This window comes from Podarcis tiliguerta, assembly GCF_965153285.1.
Source record: "Podarcis tiliguerta genome assembly, chromosome: 7".
Classification (NCBI taxonomy): Eukaryota; Metazoa; Chordata; class Lepidosauria; order Squamata; family Lacertidae; genus Podarcis; species Podarcis tiliguerta.
Window position 1 is genome coordinate 43128812 of NC_139540.1, and position 27702 is coordinate 43156513.

Sequence of the window (27702 nt, forward strand, 5' to 3'; positions counted from 1 at the left end):
GGGCCTTGGTAATTTTCAGTCTTCACTAGGTTTGAGAGGACCTTTACTAGTGATACTCCTCCCTAGCAGCAGAGAGAATAGGACACAGTATCCTTACCCCCTCAGCTATCAACATGGTGAGTGGTGTTGATGGTTCTTATTCAAAAGGAAGCCCCTTTGAAATAAATAGGACACACAACCTGATCTACAGTTCCTCAAAAGTTTTGGTGTCTTCAGTCGCACTTACTTCCAAATATGTGTGCATAGGATTAGACTCTGATCATAAGAGCTTTAAAGCCACTTTTCATTTTCTGCAGCAGCAAAAGGAAACTTGATGTGCCATCTGTGTAAAGCAGGAAACATTACAGGAACTTCAGGCATATAACTGACACACACAAGAAAACGATTTGGCCATGGTGCGTTTTATGTTTTTCTGTTTCATGGTTTACATGTTGCTACAGCAAACACCAGTAGAACAATAATGACCCAGGCTGTCATGGTCATTCATCCGTTTGTCACAAAATCCAAAAATGGATTTGGGTGTCAATCAAATTATTTGTAATGGGGAGGCTGATTAGTGATGATTTCTATACCACTTTATATATTTAAAATATATCTAAGAACTGTAGCAAACAACTGAAGCAACAACAAACAACTTAAACAAAATATTACAAAAATACAGGGTTACATATAAAAATGTTACAATGATACAAATTTACTAATATTGATGTAGCGTATATATAAGTAACTTTGTATTACTGCAACATTTTTATATGTAACTCTACATTTTTGTCAATCAATTCATTTACCTTCTGACACACCCTCCCTCTCAGGCTCTGGGTTCTTGCCCAGGGTCCAAACAAACTTTCAGCTCACCCACAAAAGTCTCACAATAAAGAGATCATGGAAACAGCAGACATCACCCTAGTCTCTCACTCTAGATTTGCTTTTTATGGGCAGGTCCAAGTTGGATGGTACATCCTTAGGCTGCCCACAGCTGTGTCCCATTCAGCTGCACTCTCCACACCCAGTTCAGGTACAGCAGGTTAGTTGAGCGGTCCAGGGGGTCCAGAGGATGGAGAAAGGGCCCCCCTCCACTGACAGCTCTTTCCTCACCGTTTGTCCTCTCCTCCTCCAGATGCTGGCTGAGCAAGTGGTAGCTCAATTGCTTTAGATACACCTGTCAGGTTGTGTGTCTGTATGGCTTTCCTCAGCGATTTCTGTTTCCCTGCGGATGCCATGTGTCCTCTTTTTCCAGGACGCGACCTCTTTTTCAGGGGTAAAATTTGGGACAAATAGCATTTAGAGCCAGTGTGGTGTAGTGGTTAAGAGCGGTAGACTCGTAATCTGGTGAACAGGGTTCGATTCCCTGCTCCTCCACATGCAGCTGCTGGGTGACCTTGGGCTAGTCACACTTCTCTGAAGTCTCTCAGCCCCACTCACCTCACAGAGTGTTTGTTGTGGGGAAGGAAGGGAAAGGAGATCGTTAGCCGCTTTGAGACTCCTTAGGGTAGTGATAAAGCGGGATATAAAATCCAAACTCCTCCTCTTCTTCTTCTTCTTTAGTTGCTTTGAATGACCATCATAGCACCCTCCTTTTTTCTCTGCAAATTAAGGCAAACTGTAGTCTCTGGATGCCCATCCACCTTTCTGCAACCTATAATACCACTGGCCACAAAGACTTGGTGACTCAGCTGCAGAAACTAACTGACATTCAGATGATCAGAATCAAATTGTTCTTCTGGGTTCCTAACCGGGACATCACAGAATGTAACAATGATAACTGCATCTTCTTTGCTGGGTGCTACATGGTTCAATTTCAGAATGTTTACCATTCAACATCTATATATGAGGCTGTTGGCAACATTCTGCAAACTGGAGGCACAGTATTGGTAATGTCTTTACAGTCTTTCTAGTCTTGAAGTTAGACTGCTGCAATGCACTCTTTGCATGGCCAGCTGTAACACTATTAATAAGTACAGTAAAAACAGGAATATACTTGCAGAACTGATAACTGACTACTCAATGTGAATTTATTGCCTAAATTAAAGCAAGTGAAACTGTTTTGAAGGCTGTAGCTTAAACAGGATAATTGTTCTGTCTCCTGCTTTTTACCCTGACATTTGCCAAAACTCATGACTTAATTATTTTTTTCCTGTTCCATAAAATTTGTTTTTGCTGTCCGATGCATGTGGAGACGCAAGATTTCCGCCTCCCCATTCCTTTTTTGATTCTAAAATGAATATAATGAAGTACCAATGGAAAGTAATCAGGTAGAAGCAGAGGAAAACCTCCCAAAATAAGGGCTGGAAGCAAGTTGTTTGCTGGGTGAGGCACCTTACCACAAGTAGCAGTTTTCAGCTTACCAACTTATAAATCAGTTCCTGTGGCTGGGAAATTTTTACTTGTGGCACCAGAACATAATGGGACATGGACCTGGGCATTTTCCGTTGTTGCCCTTAAACTTTGGAATATCCGTCCTTCCGTCATATGTGAAGCATCATCCACTATTTGCTTTGGACATCTTATAAAGACTAAACAAGAAATCCTTGTAAGCTGCTGAAAGAACAGGTGGAATTTAAGTAATTTTTGTGTGTGTGTATATTATTGTGGTGGAGCTATTTCTTTTAACAGCACCCTGGCTGGTAGAAATATACAGAAGTTTCCCCTATAATTGTGATTCCAAGGCAGAAAAGGCTTCAACTCCTAATCTTCTACCTGGCACAGGAGCCCCGCCAGAAAATATCTGGCAACCCTAGGCGCACAACAAGAAGTTCAGTTTCAGTTGCTGACTTGGCAGGCTGTGCCAAAAAAAAAAAAAAAAAAAAAGTTGGGGGGGGGGAAGGGTTGGCAACCCTGACTCGCACCAACGTATTTGAATAATTATTAATAATAATATTATTTGTACCCTGCCCATCTGGGTGGCTTCCAACAAAATATAAAAAATGATAAAACCTCAAAAACATTAATTCAATTTCTTAAAATGTAAAACAACATTGTAAAATGTAAAATGATTGTAAAACAACAATAACAACCTCAAGGCGGTTTACAAAAATAAAATTCACAACTATACTTTAAAAAAAATACAAAAATATGGCATGTGTGTTTTAAATTAATCCCGCGCCCTTTAAAGCCAAGAAGCAAACAGTGCATTGAAGGAGACAGCAAAGATCCCACTTGAAACGGGACTGAGGGTTTCGCTTAGACGTGCTTTGCCGCACGAGCTGGAAGCTCGCTTTGCTTCTCGCGACTTGAAAGGGAAACGCCAGGCTCCGAAAAGAGTGGGCTGGACCAATGATGCGAGGAACTCGGAGGGAGGGGGCGGGAATAAATCAACAGAGAACTTCTCTCCCGACCGCCCCCTCCTCTGGGGCTGTAACATTTGTCATCGCTCGAAGGAGGTCGGGTAGGAACGTACCATTGTCGTAGCGAAGGGGTGCGTTCGCTAACAGTCCTCACGAGCGCATTTTCCGGACGGCAACGGGGACCGTTCCGTTTGGAAACGGAGCTACGGGGAGCTGAGCCGAAAGCAGCGCCGCGCCGCCGGGGCACGGTGGCGCCCGATGTCGCCGTTGGCCAGGACTTTGCTCCGTCCCCTCCCCTGTTTTGAGAGTGGCGATGGCTCGGCCCAACGGGTAACCGCTTCCTCCTCCACAGCTCGCTGCTGTTCTTCCCAGGGCTTTGCCGCCGCTGTCGCCGCTGTGGCCTCAGAGGCGGGAGGGGGCAGGAAGGAGGAGGAGCGGGGAGCCGCCGCGGTGCGCGCCGAGGCCCGTCTTCGCGCGGGGGCCCAAGATGTCGGTGGCGTTCGCAGCCCCCAGGCAGCGGGGGAAGGGCGAGATCACGCCGGCTGCCATCCAGAAGGTGGGCTGAGGGGCCTAGGCCGGGCCAGGCAGCCGAAGCCGGGGCTGGGGCTCATTACAGGGGGGGGGGGCGGGTGAGGGAGGTCGGCGCCCCGGCTCGCGCCTGGGGCTGCTCGGGACGTTGGGAGCCCCCAAAAGTAGTCCTTAGCCGTTTTAATGTGGCGCTTTTCCTTTCTCTTTCCCTGTCCCAACACCTCCCCGCTTAATGGAGGGGTTGCAGTTGTGGCAGCCCTGCGAGGTAGGCCGCTATTGTGACTTCCCCTATGAAGGGGTTGACGGGAGGGGTGGGGTAGAGGTGGCGTTGAATATCCAACACCGACTTTCCACTTTAAATAGTAGTAATGGTAGTAATAATAATAATAATTTATACCCCGCCCATCTGGCTGGGCTTCCCCAGCCACTCTGGGCAGCTTCCAGCAAAATATTTAAGTGCAATCATTCATGAAATATTAAAAGTTTCCCTAAGCAGGGCTGCCTTCAGATGTCTTCTAAAAGTCAGTGGTAGTAGTATTGTGACTTGCATTCGTCGAGATCGGCAGTGCGGTTTTAGTAGTAGGTTTAAAAGTGTGGGATTAGGACCTGGGAGACCAGGGTTCAAATGCCCACTCCGCCTTGATGGCCTCTGGGTGGCCTTGGGCCAGTCACTGCTTCTCAGCTCAGCCGAACTCAATAGGGTTATTTGAGGGTGGGTGGGGGTTAAATGAGGAAGGGGAGAGCCATGGCATGCCACTTGAAGGCCCTGAACATGGGATAGAAATGAAATAAATGATAATAAATGTTGGAAATCGGGAAAGCTCAAGCAGTGGCCCCACACAACATAATCATGGAGTGGAAGAGAAGCGTAGACTAAATGGATTATAGGGGAGGGGAAGGAGGAGTGCATTAGCTGGAATTGCTCAAGAAATTGCAGAAAACCTTATTACATGCATGTGAAAATGTCAGAGATGTCCCACTAATTATAAGTGATTCTCTCTCCTACCTCTCCTCCCCACTCCGAAGGCCCACAGCATCCAGCATGTTGCTAACTCATGATCTACTGAGGTGGGGGGGGGGCACAAATCATTATTTACTGAGTAATATAAGAGCAGGCATTCAGGATTAACGCAGTGGTGAAGGCAGAGTATAAGAGAAATCATAGCTCTTACCTACTGTTTCAGTATGAAAATTGGGGAGCAGTTGATATTAAAAGAACTTGCATCTGGAGGTGTATGTTTCAGCTGAAGTACTTTTACAGTAAGTTAAGTAGTTTAGAAGAGTGAAGATTTTAAAGAGTTGCTGTAAGTTAAATCGTTATGCTTCAGGGAAAATGATGGAAAAGGAGGGTGGGCTGGTAATGGAGAGGTTAGTAATAGGGTATGGGACTGTTAAGATGCTAAAGATATATATGTGATGCAAAAGTACTGTTGAAAACTTGAGAAACCTGATGGTGGAAACGCTTGCAGAACTGGAAAGATCACAGTGGAAAGCATATAGATATTATGGTTTCTGGTGTTGCTTAATTCATGGCAGTGGTAGTTAACTAAGAATTTGATGGTCTGCATTCTTTTGAAGACATTGAGGCTACAGTTTTAACACCAATTCATTGAAGTCCCAGAACTGTTTCTAAATGGCTGAACTAGAAGTTACATTTCTTTTTGGGCATGGTGGATTTTTTAAACCAAACAGTTTCATCTTAAGTCACCTCCTCCCCATCTGCAATATGGAACTAATAAGACTGATCTATCAGTGGTGGTCTCACAATTACAATAAAATAATATATGTGAAGTACTTTCATTTGTTCAAACTGGTGCTTGAGTATTGATTCTGTTTAAGTAAACTACACAGTTTTAAGTTCTATATTATCTCTGGTAGCTAACTTCATAAGTGTAGAATCAAGAATTTGATGCTTTTAACTAACTGAAGTAATAGAAGTAGTTATAGTAGATTTTTTTGTCTTTTACAGTGACTGCATAAGACAAGAAAAATGAAGTGTCATAGCTCCAATTGACATTTCATGAACGCAGAAATTCCTATTTTTTTCCTTCTAAAAATTATGAGTAAATAATTATTGTGGGGGTGGGGAGGGAAAGGAATAATCTATGTATGACTAGGAAACTAAAGTGTTCCAGCAGTTTTACTGCTTCAAAATACAGTGGTGCCTCGCAAGACGAGATTAATTCGTTCCGCGAGTTTTTTCGTCTTGTGAATTTTTCGTCTTGCGAAGCACGGTTTCCCATAGGAAATGCATTGGCAGTTTCCCATAGGAATGCATTGATGGAAGGTGCAAGACGTTTTCGTCTTGCGAAGCAAGCCCATAGGGAAATTCTTCTTGCGAAGCAACTCAAAAAACAAAAAACTCTTTCGTCTTGCGAGGCATTCGTCTTGCGAGGCATTTGTCTTGCGAGGTACCACTGTACCTACGGTAATTGCCCACACTTATTCAAATGAAGCTTCTTTGATTTTAGGTTGTCTAACTTTTCTAATTCTGTCATTCTTGATACCACTATTAAAGTTTAAGTATGCTTAAGATTGTGGTAGAACTTTATGTTCTTGATAGCTAAAAGGGAAACTGGGAAAATCAGTTACATAGTTGCTGTGCCCTCCCCCTTATTGAGGAAAAAGTACAACAGATAAATAGCAGTGGTAATGAAGCTGAACTCGGGATTCCACAAGAGGGACCATGAAAGTTTATGATCTGGGTTGAAAAGACAGATTGTGACAAAATCTAGCTCCAGTTGAGATCAGTAATCCTGTTGCTATGATAGGCAGCGACTCTGAAAGAAGGAAAAGGTCTTTTGCTAAACTTTCAAAAAGAAAAGAGATTCGGAAGGATAGAGTTCAGTGGGTGCTTGAATGGATTGACCTTATTGAGAATCTGTTTTATTATTACAGATGTTGGATGAAAACAACCATCTCATTCAGTGTATAATGGACTACCAGAACAAAGGCAAAACTTCAGAGTGCTCTCAGTAAGTTAATTACCTGAATGTAATTCATGTTCACTCTTGCCATGTTCACGTTAACCATGCTCTAAAGTAATGTGCTGTGCATACAGAACAGGTTTTTCAGGTGCACAAAACACATTATGCAAGCAAGTGCATAATCTCTAACTTCTGCTTATATAGCATTATTGTACAGTATTGGTTGGTACAAGTAATATTTTTTCTGTTCAGTTAGCTGGTTAGTATATCTCAGACATATCCAACTGTTGAATTGTGATCAACCAGTAGATCGGGGGAGTGATCCTGGTCAATCGCGGGAATGTTGTCGCCCCCTGGCACTGGGGGCGTCCCCTGGCCACTGCCACAGCAGGAAATGCCGGGCTGGACGGGAAGCGCGGGGATGTTGCCCGGCCTGGCCGTGACAGTGGCAGCTACAAGACCCAGCGGCGGGGGTGCAGGGACATTCCTTGTCTGCTTGCCTGCCCCCTGGCCTGGCTGCTGTGGCTGCCCCGGCACTGGGTCCCTTTGACAATGAGGGGTAAGGTGGGAGGGGGAAGGAGGGAGGGCAAGTGTGATTGGAATCCACATCAGCTGTGTGGCTCACTTTGACAGAGGGAGGAGGGGGAAGGAGGGATCGGGTTTTTATACTGGGAGTGGATCGCAGTCTCTTGAAAGTTGGATGTGCCTGGTATATCTGCTTTGTGACATGCACATACATATGTGTGGGGCATCATGGTGTAAAATTTTGAATAGGCAAGTTAAGACAATGGTGTGGTCCCTACAACCAGCATTACCCAAAAGACGTCATTCAACTATCAATCTTCTACACAGGAATGTACTTTGGATATGTGGGAATAAGGCTTTTAAGAGCTTTAAGATGTCAGAAGCAGCACTTAGAAGTGGTGCCTAAAACTAATTAATAGCCATTGTGTGGAGACCAAAATTTGAGTATTCTACACCAATTCCTGTTTCTGAGTTGTTTTTAAGTGTAGTCCAGTACAAAGTATTCATAAGATGCTGCCGTTAGAATAGCTACATGGCAGTTTTTGACAGTAGTGACATGAGAATCTTTAACCTTAAACTGTAAACATACTCTGCTTTTTTATAGTTATCAGCAATTGTTGCATACAAACTTGGTCTACCTAGCCACAATAGCAGACTCCAATCAAAATATGCAATCTATACTGCCACCAGTAAGTACCTTGTAAAGACAATTGCGTGTGTTCTTTCTAATGTAAAAAATGTACCTAAAGAAAAGTTTAATCACAAATATCTGTACTAATTTTTCTGCATGGCATCTTCTACCTTGTAACAAACATCTCTGCCCCATATATCTCTATTTGCAGTATATTACTAAAATAGAACCTTGTGAATAACACTTGCTTGATTTCATAGAAAAGGCTGTAATTTTTAATACAGGATCAGTCATAATTAAAACCAGCCCAATTCAGATTGCTGGTTTTGACTTATAAAGTCTTAAATGGCTCAGGACCGCAATACCTGAAGGACCTCCTCTCCCCATATAAATGTCCCAGATTCTAAGTTCATTGGGGGCCCTTTTTTGTGTGCTTCCTCCATGTGAGATCTGAAGGGTGGCAACATGAGAACGGGCCTTCTCTGTAGTGGCTCCCCATTTGTAGAATGCTGCCCCCAGGGAGATTTGATTAGCACCTTCACTATATGTTTTTAGGTGACAGGCAAAAACGTTCCTTTGGCTGATTACTATTCCACAGCCTTTTAAATGTGTATGGGGGAAGGGGGACTCCTGTTTTGCTGATTTGTTTTACTTATTTACTTGTTTTTATCCTGTATTTTATTCTGTGCACTGCCCTGAGATCTTATGATAAAGAGCAGTATATAAATCTAATAAATAAAATAAATGATTAGATTGTACCCTTAGCACAGATTACCAAGTCTCTTTATGGATATGGTACAGTGATACATTTTGTTTTTAAAATACTAACTCCATGCAACTAATTCTTCCAGTTGCTGAAGGGCATAAGGACATAAGAAGAGTCTGCTGGATCAGGCCAAAGGTCTGATTCTCTTTTGAAGCTATCCTAGTTTGGTGGCCATCACTGACTCTTGTGGGAGTGAATTCCATAGCTTAGCGTTATGAAGAAGTACTTTCTTTTGCCCTGAATCTTCCCTGAGTTCTAGTGTTACAAGAAAGAGAGAGAAAAACTTTTCTCTATCCACTTTCTCTATACTATACTTAATTTTATACAGCTCTATCTTCTCTAAACTAATAGGTGCAAAGGTTATAATCTTTCCTCAGACAAGTTGCTCCATCAGCTTGATTATTTGGGTTTTCCTTTTTTGATGCAGTTTGGGATCTCATGTTAGGGTTTTCCATGGGGAAAGTAAAGCTAAATTCAAAGGTGTCCTTTTTTTGCTTGCGTAAGAGGTTGCATAACTACTTGCACAAGTGGAAGCATGATAATTGCTATAGAATCTACTTAGCATAGCATTGCATGAGCTGTAATGCAACTTCTTCTCCAAGCACTTGCAGCTATTTTCCTTCCACCCACAGTTATTTGGAGCCAACCCATTTAATGCAACTTACCCTAATATTCGATTGGTTGAAAATGCCACTTAACACACTACGGTTGTGCCCTATGGTTTCATAGTACCTCATCACAAACCTTACAAGCCTTACAAGAGTTGTTAACCAAAAACACATCACTGTTTTCTGTTACCTCCATGCTAGTTTTTGTTGCTGATGTCCCCAACACACCCTTTTCTTTGCAGCACAGTGCAGCACCATCAACATCGTCTCCCCACTGCCCCCTCTTTTTCAAAAAATATTTTCTATGGTGGCAGCAGCACCACTGCAGAAAACGTCTCTGGCACCTTGGTTCTTAGAGAAGACCAAAAGCCATTAACGAGATCCAGCCTTTCTGCGCAAGAATGCCTGTGGTGGTACTGCAGTTTGCCAGAGTGGCTTAAAAGGACTTTTAAAACAGAAAAAGTAAGCTTTAGAATTGTTAAAGTCTTATCTAGCTGCTGTGGTCAACCAAACACCTAACCACCTTGCCCAAATGCCTGGCTCTGTGAAGGAGCCCCTTTTCCATTCTCAAGAAACTCCCAGGCCAGATAGGGAAGTAGAGATGGTGGCTAGCCAGCTGCCATGGATGACAACCAAACTCGACTTCCACACAAAGTGATGCCTCTACACACCACCAGCTGGAGCCATTGAGTTCGTAGGTAGCAGGCTGGGCTGGTGAGGGGCACATTTTTAGCCAGTGCCTGACTTGGGCAACAGTTGGTGCCAGACCTGTTGTAATTGGGAGGTGGCTGAAATGGTGCCCTCTAGATGCTGTTGGAGTGCCACTCGCATCAGACTAGAGCATTGGTCATGCTGGCTTGGGCAGTTGATGGGAATTGTAGCCCAAAGCTTCTGAAGAGTACCAGGTTGGCTACTTTTGTTATTCATAATAAATTTGAACTTTATCCAAATACAGCTTGGAAGACTAATTAGGTTGACTTCTATTCTCCATCTATAAACTGAGCGGGCGAGGAACTTGGACTGTCCCTTCCTCCCACCCTCTTAAATATGCTGCTCTGGCAGGGAAGAAAGGATGCTATTGTGGCTGCATGCCAGCTGCAAGGTGTTCTAGGAATTCTAGTTATGCCAGTGTTGAGAAAGTTGCACTACACAGTGCTTCTTGCATCTGGTATGGAGCCATAGCAAAATACTAGATGTCTCTAGCTCCCCTTGCTGTTGCCACAATTCTTTTTGTGTGGTGGGTGGGGAGAGATGGATAGATGAGTGGGAAGGGCGATGGGTTGTTGGGCGATCCAAGTTCTTTCTGCATTTGAGGAGAACAGTTTTTTAAGACAAATTCCAAGCTTGGCATGGGGAATTTGCCCATCTCTGCTTGCAACTACCTGAAATCTTTCTTGTACCTAGAGTTAAAAAATACGCTTATTGCAAAAGAATTAGAAGTTAGGCGATAAATAGACAATGGATGAAAGAGTGGAAGAAATGTACAGGCTAGGGCTTTTAAAAAATAGCTGAACACCTAAAGAAGAAATCTGAAAACAGATTCATTTATACTTACCTGTTTTTCTGGGAAAACCTTACTAATATTCTTCAAACTTAAACATTCTGCTAATGTCTGAAAGAATAGTTGTCTTGACATTTTTATGCAGATGTTTATCTTAATATAACATCTTTAACATCCATGAAAGTCATAGCTTGCTTATTTAGTGTTTTTAGATGCCTTAGCTTTTTGAAAATTGGATCCAAACATGTTTTTCCTTAAGCATGAATAACTGTATTTATTGCATGGTTATACACATGTAAACCAAGTACGATTTTAAAAATGTTTCAAAAATCCTTATCCTATACTGGAGTTCTCTATTTAAAAGAATTGACATGTACTGAATTGATGCAAGTTTCAGAATCTTGTTTCTCTTGTTCCTGTATTTATCTACACACATTTAGTTCCAGTGTCTTAGTTAAAAGTGAAACTCATAGTTTCTTTCCTGTTATGTCTGCTTCTGGTAACTCAGTAACCCACTCCCTGACTTTCATGATCTAATTGTGGGTACCAAGGAAACTTAAACTCTTAGGTAAAGAAGTACACTTAATAATCTTGTTTGTGAAAGATGTGTAAGTTTGAAACCTCAGTCCTGAACTTAGCTGTTCCACAAGAATGGCTATATAGTTTCTTCAGGTCTAATATGCATTTTAGAAATGAAACTTAGGAACATAGGAATCTGCCTTTTACTGAGTCAGAGCATTGATCTATTTAGCTCAGCACTGTCTGCTCTGACTGGCAGAAGTTCATCAGGGTTTCAGGCAGGGGACCTTTCAGGATGGAGTTAACACAGATAATGACTTCTTTCCAGAACTGTGCCACTATAGGGCATGACTAGATTACATGTTTCACTGCCACCCCTGGTGTGCCACATTGACAACATATGTCTTTGGGTTCAAGATGCTTCAGGTAGATGTGGTGAAAAAGGCCAAGTTTTGGTGGATTAGGTATAATAGAAGGTCCAAGAAACAAAATTTAATAGGGACCAAAACAGTTTGCTATTGTCTCAAGTGTATAGGGCAGTCCAGCTGTCTGTGCATCCCTCACATTGGCCATCCACATCACATTTCCCATTACCCAGTAGGTTTTTTAAAAAGGTAAGAGTGTGTGGGTTTTGAATAGTTTACCGAGGGTATGTGGTCCTCCAACAACCCCTGGGTTCAGAGGCACTTAAAGCTGCTGGGCCAAAACCAGAAACTAAAAAGTATTAAAATTGCAACTACTGTCATTCTGCTGCAAAGGGCAGGGCAGAAAGTCTTCCTCTCTAGGCTTGCGGGGTTTTTTTTAGCATGGTGACTCCCACCACCACTTATCACTTCCATTGCACCATCATGCCCCCTGTATGTACAGGGTTTACACCAGATGGTAAGTTTCCCCTGGGAATAGTGTCTCATGATTACTTCACAGGTCTGTTTACACAGCTGTATGATAAGAGCCTTCCCTGTTCGTGGGAGATTCTCATGGGAAGTATGATGGGTAGTCTGTCCTTTGAAGTTCCCTTCTTTGACTTTCCTAGAGGAGACTGCCATGCATTTATATACCTTTATTTTGCTTTCCCTCTAAACTTTTGCATTAAGCCTTTTGCTGATGTAATAGGGGAGTTGATTTTTGAAGATTTTCTCTGAAATTCTGCATACCACCTCAAACACCTCGTCAATCCTCCAGAGCAGATTTTCAGGTGGTTGGAAGTAGAGGGGGGAATCAGCAAAAATTGCCTGCTTCCTCTTCTTTGAGTGCAATAGAATGCTCTTCCCTGAGCAGAATTTTTTTGCTCTATCCCAGTGTCCCTGCGGGAATTTATGGGATGACTCGCTTAATCATAGAATCATAGAATTGTAGAGTTGGAAGGGATGACAAAAGTCATCAAGTCCAACTCCCTGCAGTTCAGGAATCTTTTTGCCCAACTTGGGACTCAAACCCACAACCTTACAATTAAGAGTCTCATGCTCCCCACAGGCACCCTGAAGTCAGCTAGTTCAACCCCCTGCCACGCCGAAATCTCAACTAAAGCATCCATGACAGATGGCCATTCAAACTGCTTAGAAACCAGCACCTTCCTAGGGAGTCCAGCACCTTCCTAGGGAGTCTGTTTTCATATTCAACATTAAAGTAAAATCCTGAATTTATTTTGTAGCAGGTACAGATAAAAAGGTTGACATACTAAATAAACAGCCTGAATTGTGAGGAGAAAGTCTGTGCTGGAATGGTCATACTGGAAGATAGTGCTGTGCTGCAAAGTCTTACCAGTCATTGAGGGAAGTTTAATATATCAGGAGAAGCAAGGCACATGCTGAAGAACTTGGTTAATGTACCACATGTATATGATGGGTATTTATTGTACTAACTTCTTCTGTTTCATTAAATTGTCTTTCAGCCACCCACACAGAATATGCCAATGGGTCCAGGAGGAATGAGTCAGAGTGGCCCTCCCCCACCGCCACGTTCTCACAATATGGGTTCAGATGGTATGGTAGGTGGGGGCCCTCCTGCACCGCACATGCAGAACCAGATGAACGGCCAGATGCCTGGTAAGTTTTTTCTCCAAGAAGACATTAACACCAGGGTTGCTCAGCAACTGAAACAACATGTGGGCTCAAGGGATGGAAGATTGTTGATGACAAAACTGCTTTGAATGCCCCCTGAGTACAAGCTCTCTATGTTTGTTAGCTACAGAGCTATGTGACCTGTATTCTGTGTTTATCAGGCTGCCCTTGGGCTTTGATGTAGCTGACACACAGCATTCCTCTGAACAGAACTGGCTAAATTTAGTCTGTCTGAAACCATACAGTTACAGCTGTGTTTAGAAGGCTTTCTGAAGAAAGGTACTGGCCTGTGGTTGAATAAATTCTCACTGAAAGATTATCTCATGCTATCACATCTAAGTTAGTGTGATATGTAGGAGGTGAAGCTGATGGAAAAGTCACTTAGACAGAAAATCAAATTTCTACTAATCTTCTCTATGGTACAATGGCGGGAGGAGGGCTGTATATCAAGCAAGATGTCTACAATACCTCAACATGATTTTTTCTGTTCTAAACTTGAAGTCAAGTTTTTATTACAGAATAAAAGTGTGTGACATGTCAGTGCTTGCAGGATAAAAGCAAAACAGTGTTTCATGTTTTTATCAGTTTTATTAGGCTGTATTTTTCTGGGGAAAGATTGGCAATAGCACACAAAATGTCATTGAAGAAGGAATCCCACCCTACTGTTTGAATACCATAACAACACAAGAAAAGCCATGCTGGATCAGACCAAAGGCCCATCTAGTTAAGCATCTTGTTCTCACAGTGGCCAACCAGATTACTGTGCGAAGCTTGCAAGCAGGATGTGCAAACAACAGCATTCCCTCCACTTGTAGCTGGTATATGGAGGCATATTGCCTCCAAGGATGGAGGAGAATGCAGCCATTGATGGTCCTTTACACCATGAATTTGTCTAATGCTCTTTTAAAGCCATCCAAGTTGGTGGCTATCGCTACATCTTGTGTCAACAAATTCCATTGTTTAACCATACCACTGTTTTAACCATTTCGGGTATTAATTAAAATGTTTCAAATCTGTATAAACATGACTTTGGGTCATCAATAGAGTGCTACATTCAGCATGTACAAAGCTTTAGTCAATGTAGGAAATGCTAACAGTGATGCAAACTGTTACTTCTTTTGGAAGGGCAGTATGACTAAATATGCAGGAAATTTCAATCTTCTAAGTGTGTTGTGTTTAAGTGACAAACCTTATTGAGCAGCCTAGATGATTTTTAAATGAGCATCATGGCTCTGTGATTGTGTGTTTCAAGACATTAATATAGAAATTATTTTTCTTCAAAGGACCTAATCACATGCCTATGCAGGGGCCTGGACCCAACCAGCTCAACATGACAAACAGTTCCATGAACATGCCTTCAAATAGTCATGGGTCCATGGGAGGTTATAATCATTCAGTGCCATCCTCTCAAAGCATGCCTGGACAGAATCAGATGACAATGAGCCAAGGACAGCCTATGGCAAACTATGGTCCTAGACCAAATATAACCATGCAACCAAATCAAGGTAAAAGAATAAATTTCCACTCTTTATTATTATTTTATTATTTCTCTTTAATTAGTTTGTATACCACCCTTCATCCAAAGATCTCAGGGTGGTTCACAGCGTAAAATTCCTCCTTTTCATCAAATAAGATAAAATGATTTCAAGGTGTTTATTTGGAACTGAGTTACGCTATTTAAAAGTAGAGTTGGTTTCTGATCTTTACTTGTTGAAAATGTCTGAAAAATAGGTTTTTTTATCAGTTAAGAGTTCAGAAAAGCAAAGTGAGCCAGACAGAGCAGCTGTGAATCCAAGCAACTTGGATTTTCTACAGTTTGCCACACAGTGAAAACAAGGTTTTTGTGAACAACTGTTTAAATCATAGCAGGTTTTAGTCTGTAGGTAGGAAGAAGTAAAGTTGGCACACCACTGTGATTATAATAAAGAGAAAAGGTACCTAAAATTATATGTTGACAGGTTTTCCAAGTCTTTCACACAGAGGACCTGAAGCAGGGTTTTAGCAAATTGTTAAAGCAAACACAAGGTTGTGTTGCAGGAAATATTAGATTTTAGTCTTCAAGATCCTGTACTATGCTAGGTCAGCTGAAGCCAATGAAACTTTTCTAGCATATTCAACACTTTACAGTATAAGGTTTGGCCATCTTTCTTTTTGAGCAGGTTCTGCCTATCCCTATATGTTTTTGTCTATTAACGACGATATTTTGCATATTAGCCTTAAACTACTTTTTGTTTATCTTGTAGAAAAAGTTTTGCAAGACATTTTGTGTTTCTGGTGCCCCAAAATTGTTATTTGTCAAAGCTGATAATTAGAAAAGTTAATGTTTCTTTTTGTTTGTCTTGAATGTAGGTTATAGTTAGAATGAATGCATAAAATGTTGCTATGGCTTTTCTCACTGTAGGCCCAATGATGCACCAGCAGCCGCCTTCTCAACAGTATAACATGCCCCAGGGAGGTGGGCAACATTATCAGGGACAGCAGCCACCAATGGCAATGATGGGTCAAGTTAACCAAGGAAACCATATGATAGGACAGAGGCAGATTCCTCCATACAGACCTCCACAGCAAGGTAAGATTCAAAGTTGCCAATTTTACCACTTGATTAATTAACACATAAGAAAAACTTTCAGCTGATTTTCTTACCTATATCCTGTTCTCTATATTCTTGACATACATTCTGTATTTATCTAAACCTTTCAGAGAAGGCCACAAAAGTTTATAGTACACAATTTTACGTGTGCACCTGCCTGCTCTGTTTATCATTTCAGGCCTAAAAGAGTTAGCTTTTGCAAAGCTTTTCTGCCTCAGAACATAAAGGCAAATCCCCAAACAAGTGGCTATTTCCAATCCTGTACTATTATGTTTTCCTCAAAATAGTACTTGAAGCCAAAAGGTCACTATTTTGGAATTAAATGTTGAAACCTCTATTTTTCTGTTCTAATTTTCTTTTTTGAATCAAAAATTATATAAAAAAGATAAAACTTCGCTTAAATCTATGTTCAGTATATGGAATACTGTACAATCTGTACTAATGTAGAGTGGAATTGACAAGTTGCACACTAGACAAGATGAGATGGTTTTCAAAAACTATCTGCTTTTTCTTTTCTTTTTTAAAGAGCAACAAGTATGTATATATATACACACATATATAGATACTGTCTTTCTGTTTTTAGAAATTTATATTCGCATCATCTTGGGTATATAATTCAGTCAATTTGCTGTATATATATAATACATACCTGTTTAGTCACAAAGCATTAAGTATGCTTTCTGAAACACAGTGACACGGGTGGGGGAAGTCTTAGATGAGGACTGTTTCTCATAGTAAACTGAGAAATTAGTGAGCGTGCTAACAGAGAAAATAAGTTATTTACATATTGACTGGTTGTGGTTTTTCAGGCCCACCACAGCAGTACTCAGGCCAGGAAGACTATTATGGGGACCAATACAGTCATGGTGGACAAGGTCCTCCAGAAGGCATGAACCAGCAATATTACCCTGATGGTAATTTCTCATAATATTAATTTTCCCATTTTACATACCTGCCCATTACCAGTTATATATAAAGCTATTTGATGAACAACTTTTAGCAGCTGATCACTAGAACACTTCTTATATTTACTAAAGCTTGTAAGTTCAGTAATCTGAAACCCTACGGATAACTTTATTTTACAGCTCACTCAAAGTATAAACTTTGTAACTTCAGTTCTAGTACCCTGATACAGATTTTATTAGAATTCCCTCTTTTGGCTCAAGATATATTAAATTCTTCACTGTTTGTAGGACACTTGATGCAGTCATGTATTATGTCTGCTTTTCAATATCATTTTGCTTATAAAAAGAAATTTTAAAGCTCAATACTCACTTAAGAGCTGTTAACAAAACAACCAATATGCTTTCAAAGTCTTTTCTTTCTGTGTGTTTTAAAGAGCAAGCTGCGGTTGCAATTACTTTGACCCAGTTCGTGGCTGCATTCTATGCTTGCATTGCAGAATTATAGATAACTCCATTTTTCCTTTTAACATTTTTCTGATTTTGGAAATCACGTAATTTTGGGAAGTACAAATTCTGGCTCTTAGCATTGTAAAATTTTCTCGTAAATTAGAAATTCTTATCGTATATCATAGGGAAATGCAAGGATGTTCCTCAGGAAATGAAATTTTTAAATTCAATTTTAATGTATGGTAGTAAGGCAAATTAAAAATATATTGATGGATTCATTGTTGCTGTAAGAGCTAACATGTCACTTTGTACGTTAATTTGTGGCACACAATATAATACCTTTTTCAGAGCAACTATTTGTTGCAAATGAATTGTGTGGTGTGTTTTTCTTAACGTGTTCAGATAGAATTTGCTGATATTTTACCACATTTTTATCATTCATCACCATCATATTCATGGTTTACTTAATCCACATGTCAGGAAATCAGATTTCCACACCCCTAATTATGGTTCAAATTAGAGCCAGTTTTGTAACATGTAAAAATATGGTAAGGCAGAGTCACACAAAGCACTCTTTCAAATTCTATCAATCACTGCTACAACTTCCCCCTTGGAAGTCATACTGTGTCTTATCTGGCTGCTAGATGTTATGCACAAGACCAAACCAAAAGTGTAAGCCGCCAAGAGAACGTGAACTATAGAGTGGCTTATAAATGGTATAAAATACATAAAATTATGTTTTCACCTGTGGCATAAGTAACTTTTGTGAACATTTTCTAAAGTCCATTTGCAGCTAGATGAATTAGAGCCACTATGTTCTGCTCTGTTCTTTTCTGTTTGGCAAATGCCAGAGTTGTCTTGTATAACATGATCTGCAAATCATGTCTTTCATTATGAAAAGGCATTTTTAACTGACAAAAAGTAGCAGGATATGGAATATGCAGTTGATTAAAATTTGGGATGCCTATAATCAGGAATGATTTTATATACCGATAGTAGCCACAAAAGTTGAAAGCATTTTGAAAAATGTAGTACTACTTTTTAACTAAAAGAAGCATATTATTACTGACCATGGTCAATATTACTTAATGAAGTAGATTTCTAATTACAAGCAGGAGAAATATGTGAGAACTTAAAGCAAGCATCAGGTAGGATGTTTCTTTTACCAACTGGATCCTAATGGCAGGTGTCCATAGCATTTACTCATTGCTCTTATATGATAAAGGAGAATTTGGAAGGAAAGCTGTCCTTTCTCTTGTGTCCACCCCCCCCCCCCAACAAAGGATTGCTGTGGATAATAGTTACATTGGGGCAGGGGAAGATAAGTATTATTTTTTAGATATGCCGTACAAAAAAAAAGCAATGAAGTTTTTTGGAAGTTCACTGTAGTGTATGCTGCTTTTAGCAGCATATGGTTTTGAATTGGAAATCAGTAGAACAGGTGTATGATAATTGGTTTCTTTATTCATTCTAATTAAATTCAGGTTATTTACATGTGAAAGGACTAAATGCTTTTATTTTTATAAAAAAAGACAAAAGTACTCCCCACCCCCCCACAACAAAGATGATCAGAAGCTTAAGACTATCCCTCACTGTGATGTTGCTAGAACTACTTCATTAGCTGACTTTTTCATATCACGTGTTAATTCCGTATAAAAGGAAATCCTATTGGTAAATCCTTCTAAATCAATTTGAAGGTTCTTTTTAATGTATTTCCAGCTGACACTGATTTTTCAGTAAGATGAAAACTTCTTAGGATTTTCACTCAGAGGCCATTAACGTTTCTTCCTGTCTCTTGTCGAATTGATGTAGGTCATAGTGATTACGGTTATCAGCAACCGTCGTATCCTGAACAAGGCTACGATAGGCCTTATGAGGATTCCTCCCAACATTACTACGAAGGAGGTATCTATATACCTTCACACACACATGCACACATACATTCCTTTTCCTCTTCCCTTCCACAAAGGAACGAAATCTTGCACAACATAACCTATTTCCTGCCCATGCAAAGCTCTTGTAGACTACTAGTCGCTGGCTGTTGAGAACTGCAGGGAACTTGAAGCATTCAAAATAGTTTCTTGCAGCATCTAAACCTTAATTTGTCATTTCTAACAGCAGTAAAATGACTAAAACACCGTTAGCATCTATTCAAATCGTACCTTTTTATTTAAACATAAATCCATTGGTCCAGTTGTATATTTTGTGTGTATGTGTACATACAAATATAGTGCCATTAGGAAACAGCTTGCTGATTTGTGTAGCTAGTTTGTGCTCTGTAGCTGTCTTTAATTTTGTCCTTTTTTTATTTATTTAGCATAGTCATGGCATTATCAAGTCATGACATCACGTTCCAGTAAACTTAATGCTCATTTGGCAGAGATGCTGAAAAATGCTGCAGTTTAGCCTTGCAAAATCTGGCTTTAACTGCAGTTTGTTTGGCCTTTCCTTCTGTTTTGGTTTGTTTGTTTTCTTGGTTTTGTTCAGTTTTTGAGATCAAGACTGGATTTTCATTTTGTTTTTGTGGTGTTCACTGTGCATATTAAAACAAGTGGGGAAAGAACTAGAAAAAGTGCCTTTAACTGTCCTTGCTTAACCTCATGTTTCAGGAAACGCGCAATATGCTCAGCAGCAAGAAGCCTACCAAGCACCGCCTCAGCAGCAAGGCTATCAACAGCAGCAATATCCAGGTCAGCAAGGTTACCCTGGGCAGCAGCAAGGTTATGGTGAGTAAATATATAGTCAGGGGTATACAACCTATGGCACTATAAGGTTGAGCTTCAACTCCCATGAGCCTTGGCCATCATGGCCAATGGTCAGAGAGGATGGGAGGTGAAATCCAGCCATTTTTGGAAGGCTACGGTTTCCCCATTACTGGGCTTTCTGCTTTTAGTTTACTCCTTTATCCTTTTGCAGCTGTCTGTGGAACCAAAATGTCAATTTACCAGCAGCAATAGAGCATTTATGCACCAACAGTCACAGAAGGTTCAAATCCACAGGCAGTTTATAAAGCAGGATTATACACATACTCCCCATGTGGCTATGGGTAGAGCATGGGGAGTTTTCACTTCTGTTATTAACCAGTAAACCATATGCCTTGAAAAATTTGTTTTCGCTTCTCCACTCTGTTAAAAGTAACATTTGAAAGCAGCAGTTTCAAAATCATTTTTGACATCCTTTGGCTCAGTTCCCTTCCTACACAGCAATTGGGAAGGACGTAGGTAGAATATGCCTAATACACACATTTGAATTGCCATTATTTGAAAGTTAGTCTTGTTTATTTCTGTATAACTGCCAAGTGAAATAAACTCAAGATCACAGCCTTCACGGTGTTAATTTAAAACAATATTTTTGGTCTCCTATAAGTTCTGAAATTGAAACAGACTGTGATAGAGTGCATTTGTGTGTTTTATCTTGCATTTATTCAAATTGAGCAACTCTCAAAATCAGTGTTGCTGATGTGCTAGTTTTTCTAATTTCAGCATCTCTTAATATTTTCTACAGCTTTAATCTGTTTTGTACATAAATAGAAAGATCAGTGCCTAACCTTGCTCTGAACCATTTTGCAATATGAAGTAAACATAATATAGATATTTTCATCCTCATTGAATAACTGCCTAAGATGCAGACAGCAATCTGTGCACGCAAACTGAAGGTCACTGAAGTGAAGCTTCTGTGAACAAATTTCTGCCTGGTTAAGGAATTCATTGGGTTGTATCCAATGCAATATTCGTACAAGGATGCTTATATAGAGGGAATTCTGAAACCTCCCCTTCCCACTGCAGCCCCTTTCACCCTTGAAATACTTTTCCCAAGACTAAGGCATCAGATGCCATTGGGGGCGCTGGCAGAGAATTGGGTAGAGGTAACTTGCACTCTCCCAAGAGTGGCTGGTTTGGTGTGGTGGAGCTGCCCTCCTAACACACCTGTCACTGCCTTCTTACCTGAACAATGCTAGGGCAGGGACCATTGGACTGACACTGCCAGTGTGCCTGCACAGCCCTGCCCCTGCAGCATCTAGGTAAGTGGCAGCAATACCCACCCTGCTGTTGTCATTTCCTCTTTCCAGTATCCAGCCTCCCACTGCAGCCCTCTTGCTCCATTTGCCAGGCCTCAGGAAATGCTTTTCAGGGGGCTGCAGTAGAAAGGAGAGAGTGGGGAATTTAATGTGTGTAAGCATCCTTTTGTTCTTACAGCATTGAATGGACCTGACTGGTAACAGTCAGTGTTGCCTCTTAAACAAACATAAGGCTGCCTCAATTATACCAGATCTAAAAGTAAGGGTGTTGTTGTTAGTAAATTTTTATACCATCCTACATCCAAAAATCACAGGGTGGTTTACAGTTTAAAGTTGTAAGTCAAGGATGATGGGAGTTGTAGTCCAGAAACATCTGGAAAAACAGATTCCCATCATCCCTGAATACCAGCTGGAGCAGTTGCTGCTGCGGAAGACCAGTACCTTCTTAAACTCAACTTTAGATAGCCTTTATAGTGTGACTGCTATATAATAAACATTGGTCAGCATCCAGACTACTGCAGTACTAGTACTTTGTGCCCAATAAGGCTTTTAGCAGGTGTTCCTTGAACACCGGTCTTTCCTTCCACATTGCTGGCACCATGTCTAGTTTTGAAACAGATGGGACTTCCAAGCGTACCTTGTGATATGGCATGAGAGTTTGATGTTCAGAGGAAAGTTGTCAGACATCACGCTGAGCATCCATTTAGGTGTCTTAAGGTACACCATTGAAGTGATATCCTCTATAAGGCAAATAGGACAAACTGGGCAAATGCTGTCATCTCTGGAAAGCCTTCCCTCTACAGCCCTTGTTGCAGCATTGGCAAGCAGTGTTCAGTAGTGTACTTACGTTCATTGTGAGACTTGAATTTTAACTTAATTCCTAGCTGCTGGATTCCATCCTAAACAGCATTCTCTTTTAAACAAGCCAATAACATAATTTTATTCGAAATGTTAATATTACTGTATTTGAGAGAGACTAGATAAATCAGTGATCTGACCCACTATGGAGGCCAAGTACTGTGGATGTAAACCACACGTTTGCAGTTTTTGTTGAACAGACTTCTTTAAGCAGTATGTATTTTTTTTCTGGGTAGAGCAAAGAGGATATTGGAAGTTATTGGTGTCTTTCACCAGTGCAAAATGACAAATGTGTCAGCTTGTAGATACATACTCACTATATGATATGTAACAAATATGCTTCCTAGTGTTGGATCAAGTTAAGTTAATAACTGCGTAAATAGACTTGGCTATATACTAGAGTTCCCCTACTGATTTTTAGATATTCATAGCTCTTTTAGTTTAATTGGATCCTGCAGAGTCTTTATAGGAGGCATCAAAGAATTTGGACACTAGATCCCAACAGCTTTGTTCTAATGTTTTTCCCCAATTGTAGAACAAAGAGATTCCGCCACCAAAAGCTATTGAAAAGGCGGATAGATTGGAAAGTGACAAGTAAAGCTTTGAGAAGAGTTTCTTCACTTGTCTTTGGTGGGCATCTATCTAGTAGGCTCATACCCACACTCTTACTGCCTGCCAGAAAGCAAAAACAACAGGGCGTATTTAATAAGGGGGGGAAAGGGTTGTATTCTTTGTACTTTTTTCCAGAGTTTAAACAGAGGGACATGGTAATTATAATTTGGCCTTGTTAAGTCTCTGCTATGAGCTTAGCTTAACAAAATTGTCATGTTTGTAAAAGAAGAAAGATAACCATATAAAATGACTTGTATCTTTCAAATCTGGATAGCAGAAATCATTCTTGCAAACCTGGAGTTATAATATTATGCAAGGAAGAGTCACAAACTTTATATGATTCATGCGGAAAGGTTGCATCATTTAGGCCTTCCTTGTTTAGAGAAAAGGTGAATAAGAAGGGACATGATAGAGGTGTAAAATTATGTGCGGTGTGTATAAAGTGGATAGAGAAAAGTTTGTCTTCATTTCACATAATAGTAGAATTCAAAAGTATCCAATGAAGCTGATTGTTGGAAGATTCAGGACAGACAAAAGTATTTCACGTTGTATTTAAGCTACAGAATTATCTCACTTAAAAGGTAGTGATGACCACTAACTTGAATAGCTTGTAAAGACGATTATACAAGTTTATGGAGGTCAAGGCTAGCAATGGCTACTAACCACAATGTCTGTTTTTTTACCTCCACTGATGGAGGCAGTAAGCCTCTGAATGCCCATTTTTGGGAATCCCATGCAGGGAAAGTGCTGTTGCACCCAGTCCTGCCTACTGGCTTCCCCATGGCATCTAGTTGGAAATGTGAGAATGGGATGCTGGATTAGAGGGCCCAGTTGGTGTGATCAACAGCCTGTTCTGACTTTTTGAAAGAAATGGTTTGATGATTATGATTTGTTTCTGACTTTGTAGTTTTAATGTTTGAGTTGATCCTTGTTTAATTTTGCTCTATAAAATATTTCAGGTCCTTCTCAAAATGCTCCAGGACCTCAGTATTCCGGTTATCCCCAAGGGCAAGGGCAGCAGTACGGAGGATATCGGCCTACGCAGCCTGGGCCCCCACAACCACCACAACAGAGGCCTTATGGATATGACCAGGTGCAGTTTTTGTGTTCCCATTTTAATATTTTAGCTTTCAATTTGTCATTTCAGGTACAAATTATTGCACATTTCAGTTTTCAGTCTTTGCAGGCTTATAGTGTATCCTCTTTAGCCCTCTTTGAAGGAACAAACTGGTTACAGCTAATCTGACAAAACTAATGTTTAGTGAATTTACTGAAAGTCAAATTCTAAAACAAAATTCAAAGTTAGTGTGCATTATTGTTCTCTAACAAATGCTCAGCTGTGCAGTGTGCCATGTAACCCTCTGTCCTGCAGTGGATGCAGGTTGGTTTAATGCAACACCATAAAAACTTCCCTTCTAGCTTTATCTGTCTTCTGACTTTTATAATATTTCCAGGCCACATAGAATCAAGAGGTGCAACTCTGCTGTTTTATTTATTTAAAAATCATTTCTTGTCAGCTTTTACAAAACACTCAAAGTGGCCTGAGTAAAATTAAGAATACAATTTCACTAAAACAATAAATTTAATTTAGCTACTGGGCTTTGGTGCTGTTCTTAGATACAGGTTGTATACAACTTGCATTTTACTCAGTGTATACACATTGAAAGTAATCAATTAATCAAGTTAGTCATGTTCATTAATTTCAACTTAAATTACTCAGAATAAACCCATTGAAATTAACTAAGTTATGCCCATTAATTTCACTAGTTCTGCTCTGAGTGAAACTTAGTTGAATGCATCCCACAGGGCCTGCTAATAGAAATACTTTATTGTCACTGTACCACTTGTTTACAGCGAGATTAATTATTTATATTTTTATATATTTATATATTGTATTTTTATTTTAATTGTAAGCCACTGTAGGAACACTGTAGTTTTGAAGGTGCAGGCTTTAAATATGGTGAACAAATTCAATCTGCCGGTTTTGTTGGAATGTCAGAACAATAAGTTAAAGTCTGAAGGTCTTTATTGCCAGTTCCAGTTTCTAAGAAAATCAATAGTGTCAAGTTTACAATTGAAATTTTGAAGCAAATCCCATTTGCCATTACTTTAGCTTTAGAAGAAGTGAAAGTTCAGGGGTATGTGCAAATCTTATGACTTTGGGACATATTCCAGGTGTGATGTTATGTTCTAGGAAAATAAGGAAATCAACAGTATATTTACATTCATTCTCTCCCTCTCTCTTCTTAGGGGCAGTATGGAAACTACCAACAATGAAAGAAAAACAAAAATCAGGAAATAACCAGTAAATTTTAGCAGCTGTATTGCCTCTTCAGTATTGTGGACATCTCCTTTTGAAGAGAATATTCTAGTCTATCTAGTTTGGGAAACAAGAGAAACAGAAGAAAAAACAACCCTGCAATGTTGATAAATGGCTGCTTTTCAGTATATTGCCTGTCTGGACTAGTTTATAAACAAAAGTGATAGTCTTTCTAAAATAATTTTGCATCTGTACTCTAGATGGCAATATTGGACAGAGAATACTCAATTTTGCAAGGAGCTTAGAACTGTACATCAAACAAACTGTTACAAGCTGAAATGTGTGAGCAGCATTGTATGTTTATGAAGGTTAAGGGAATTTGATATTTTTCCACAGATTCTTTTGTAAGGGGAAGGGGAAAATTTTTACAGCAGCAATATTTTATATATTATGTTTTTCATATGGAATATGCAAGGCAGTACACTACGCACTGGGCAAGGTCAGAAACCCATATAGATTGGCACATGATGCATTCTTTATTGTGTTAGTCTCATTGTTGTATGAAAGAGAGATGCTCAACATACATTCTTGACAGACTGGTATGCAGAATTAATACCCCATCTATTTAATGACAGGATGATCATGGACAATAACACAGTCTAGTATAAAGAATTAATTTTTAAATATTTTGTGCAAAGCTCTTTTGTAAAAATGGTTTCTAGCAGTGGCAATTTTCTGTAATATTATTATTTTGGTAACAGGAAAATGTTCAGACTGGATTTGTAAGTGTCTTGTAATGGTTTCACATAAATCAAGCTGTGATCTTTTTCTGATTGCAGTAACAAGGAATTTTAAAAAGTGTTCATTTAACCTGGCTTGAATATACAAAGTATTTAAAAACAAATTATAGATAGGTCGACATGTATTTTATTTCATAAGTGTATTTAACTTTTAGTAGGATCATTTCTATGTAACAAAAATAGTATAGGCGCTTTTGTAAAACTTGTCTAAACTTTATCATATGAGAGTTAAGAAAGAAGGCATTTGTTGTTTTATGTCCATTTTCATACTGGTTAATATGAGACCAAGACCAAGTTCTAGTGAGGTTTTTTAAAATGCCAAACTCCATTGTGAACTGCATTAATTTTTAGTGTTGCGTGTGAGTTAGCCATCACTTGGATTAACAGCAGAGCCATAGAGAACACAAAACTGTTTGAGATCAACCTGCAATTGTTTTCTCAGGTGCATCACCATAGAGTGTGTTGCACAGAAATACATGCATTTAGGCTGTCTTGGTAAATATTTTTAAAAATATAACTAAAATTGGCCCAGGAGTTAGATATGTTTATTATGTGTTGCTATATTTTTACATGATAAGCTGAACTTGAATGCATAAGACATAAAAAGATGCATTCCTCCATAATTTTAAATTCAGAACAAATTTCTTTTTTATATTGGTTGCAAATTAAAATCAAGTTTTGAACTGAAAATGTGAGGAACATAGGTATGAACTAAATGCTCTAGGTTCTGTGCCAATTTCCCACCACTGTGTACTTCATTGCTATTTAAAACTCTCCTCCATCACCTCTTAACAGAAGAATAAATTATTTGTGATTTTAATTTTTTCATTTGCTCCTTTAAATTAGATCTGTTTCAGTCTGATATTTCTTTTGCAAGCATTGCTGCAGTTCTTTATTTTGTAGTTGTTGGTGCAGGATAACCAAATAGTATTTGTATTCTAGAACTTTATCAAAATTCTCTTCCCATAGCCAAGTTAATTAGAATTAACTGTTCAGTAATCAGTATGTTGTTGTGCGTAGGCTGTTTGTTACAAAATTCTCTCTGAAAATGATGGTCCATGAGACTATAATCAAGATGACTGAATTAGATAAATGAGTTGAGACAAAAAAACATGCTGAACCCAACCTGCTATAGATATGTTATCTCATTTAAAATAAGCTCAACTGACATTAAGAAATAATTTGTCTTTCCAGCCGATCTTCTGTTGCCTTACTCTCATTTTTAATGGAAACTAAAATTGCAGTTTTAATAAGCAGAATTTCCTCCAGGGTTTCTCTCCAAGGGAATAATGCATTTTCAAGGTTTAATTGTTTTATAACGGTCCTATTTTGTAAAAGTTTTTAATTGGTGGTGACAAACATTACCTTATTCCTATGATATTGTGTTAAAACAACAACTTAGGAGATGGCTTCCCTTTGATTATTGGCATTTTGTTTAATGTATTTTGAAATCTAAACGAAGTAAAATACCAAGAGAGAAGAATACTGCAAAATGACAAGTGTGATAAACGGTTGATGCAAGTGGCTATTCTTTAGCAAATGAAAATCCAACCCAAAATTTTCTGCCACGATTGGCAGAAAAATATAAATTACATAATTATGGGCAGAGGAAATCAATAGTAGCATATAATTGGGGGGGGGGGTGTCAACAGAAGTATATTATTTACACCTGAATTTTTAGGGATATGTATTATATATATACAGCAACTAGGACTGATGCAACTTGGGAGTCCAAGAATATCTGGAGGGCACTAGGTTGACTACCTTAGTTTTATACAATCATGTATACACACATGCACACACAGAATGAAGTTGATGTAACATGATATCCTATGTTAAGAGTAGCATTTCACCATTCTGTTG

The 27702-nt window shown here is 39.6% G+C and overlaps 2 protein-coding genes across 4 annotated transcripts in view; one reads left to right on the plus strand and one right to left on the minus strand.

Moving 5' to 3' along the window:
- Nucleotides 1-3519, minus strand: part of TAF4B (TATA-box binding protein associated factor 4b) — a 62706-nt gene extending 59187 nt beyond the window's left edge. Inside the window, exon 1 of the mRNA XM_083451622.1 lies at nt 3398-3519. The gene's annotated coding sequence lies outside the window, so the exon portion shown is untranslated. The remainder of the gene's footprint in view (nt 1-3397) is intronic.
- SS18 (SS18 subunit of BAF chromatin remodeling complex) lies at nt 3354-26659 on the plus strand. Of its 3 annotated transcripts, XM_083451657.1 has the most exons (11): nt 3531-3840; nt 6711-6787; nt 7869-7953; nt 13181-13334; nt 14633-14854; nt 15751-15918; nt 16749-16853; nt 19104-19196; nt 19901-20017; nt 23739-23872; nt 25030-26659. In XM_083451657.1, exons 1-11 carry the CDS (start codon nt 3772-3774, stop codon nt 25054-25056), a joined length of 1251 nt encoding a protein of 416 aa, XP_083307783.1. In that variant the 5' UTR covers nt 3531-3771; the 3' UTR covers nt 25057-26659. The 3 variants fall into 3 exon arrangements, with proteins under 3 accessions (XP_083307785.1, XP_083307784.1, XP_083307783.1); XM_083451658.1 differs by lacking the exon at nt 19104-19196 and having other exon boundaries at nt 3505-3840; XM_083451659.1 differs by lacking the exons at nt 16749-16853; nt 19104-19196 and having other exon boundaries at nt 3354-3840.
- The last annotated feature ends 1043 nt before the right edge of the window (nt 26660-27702 follow it).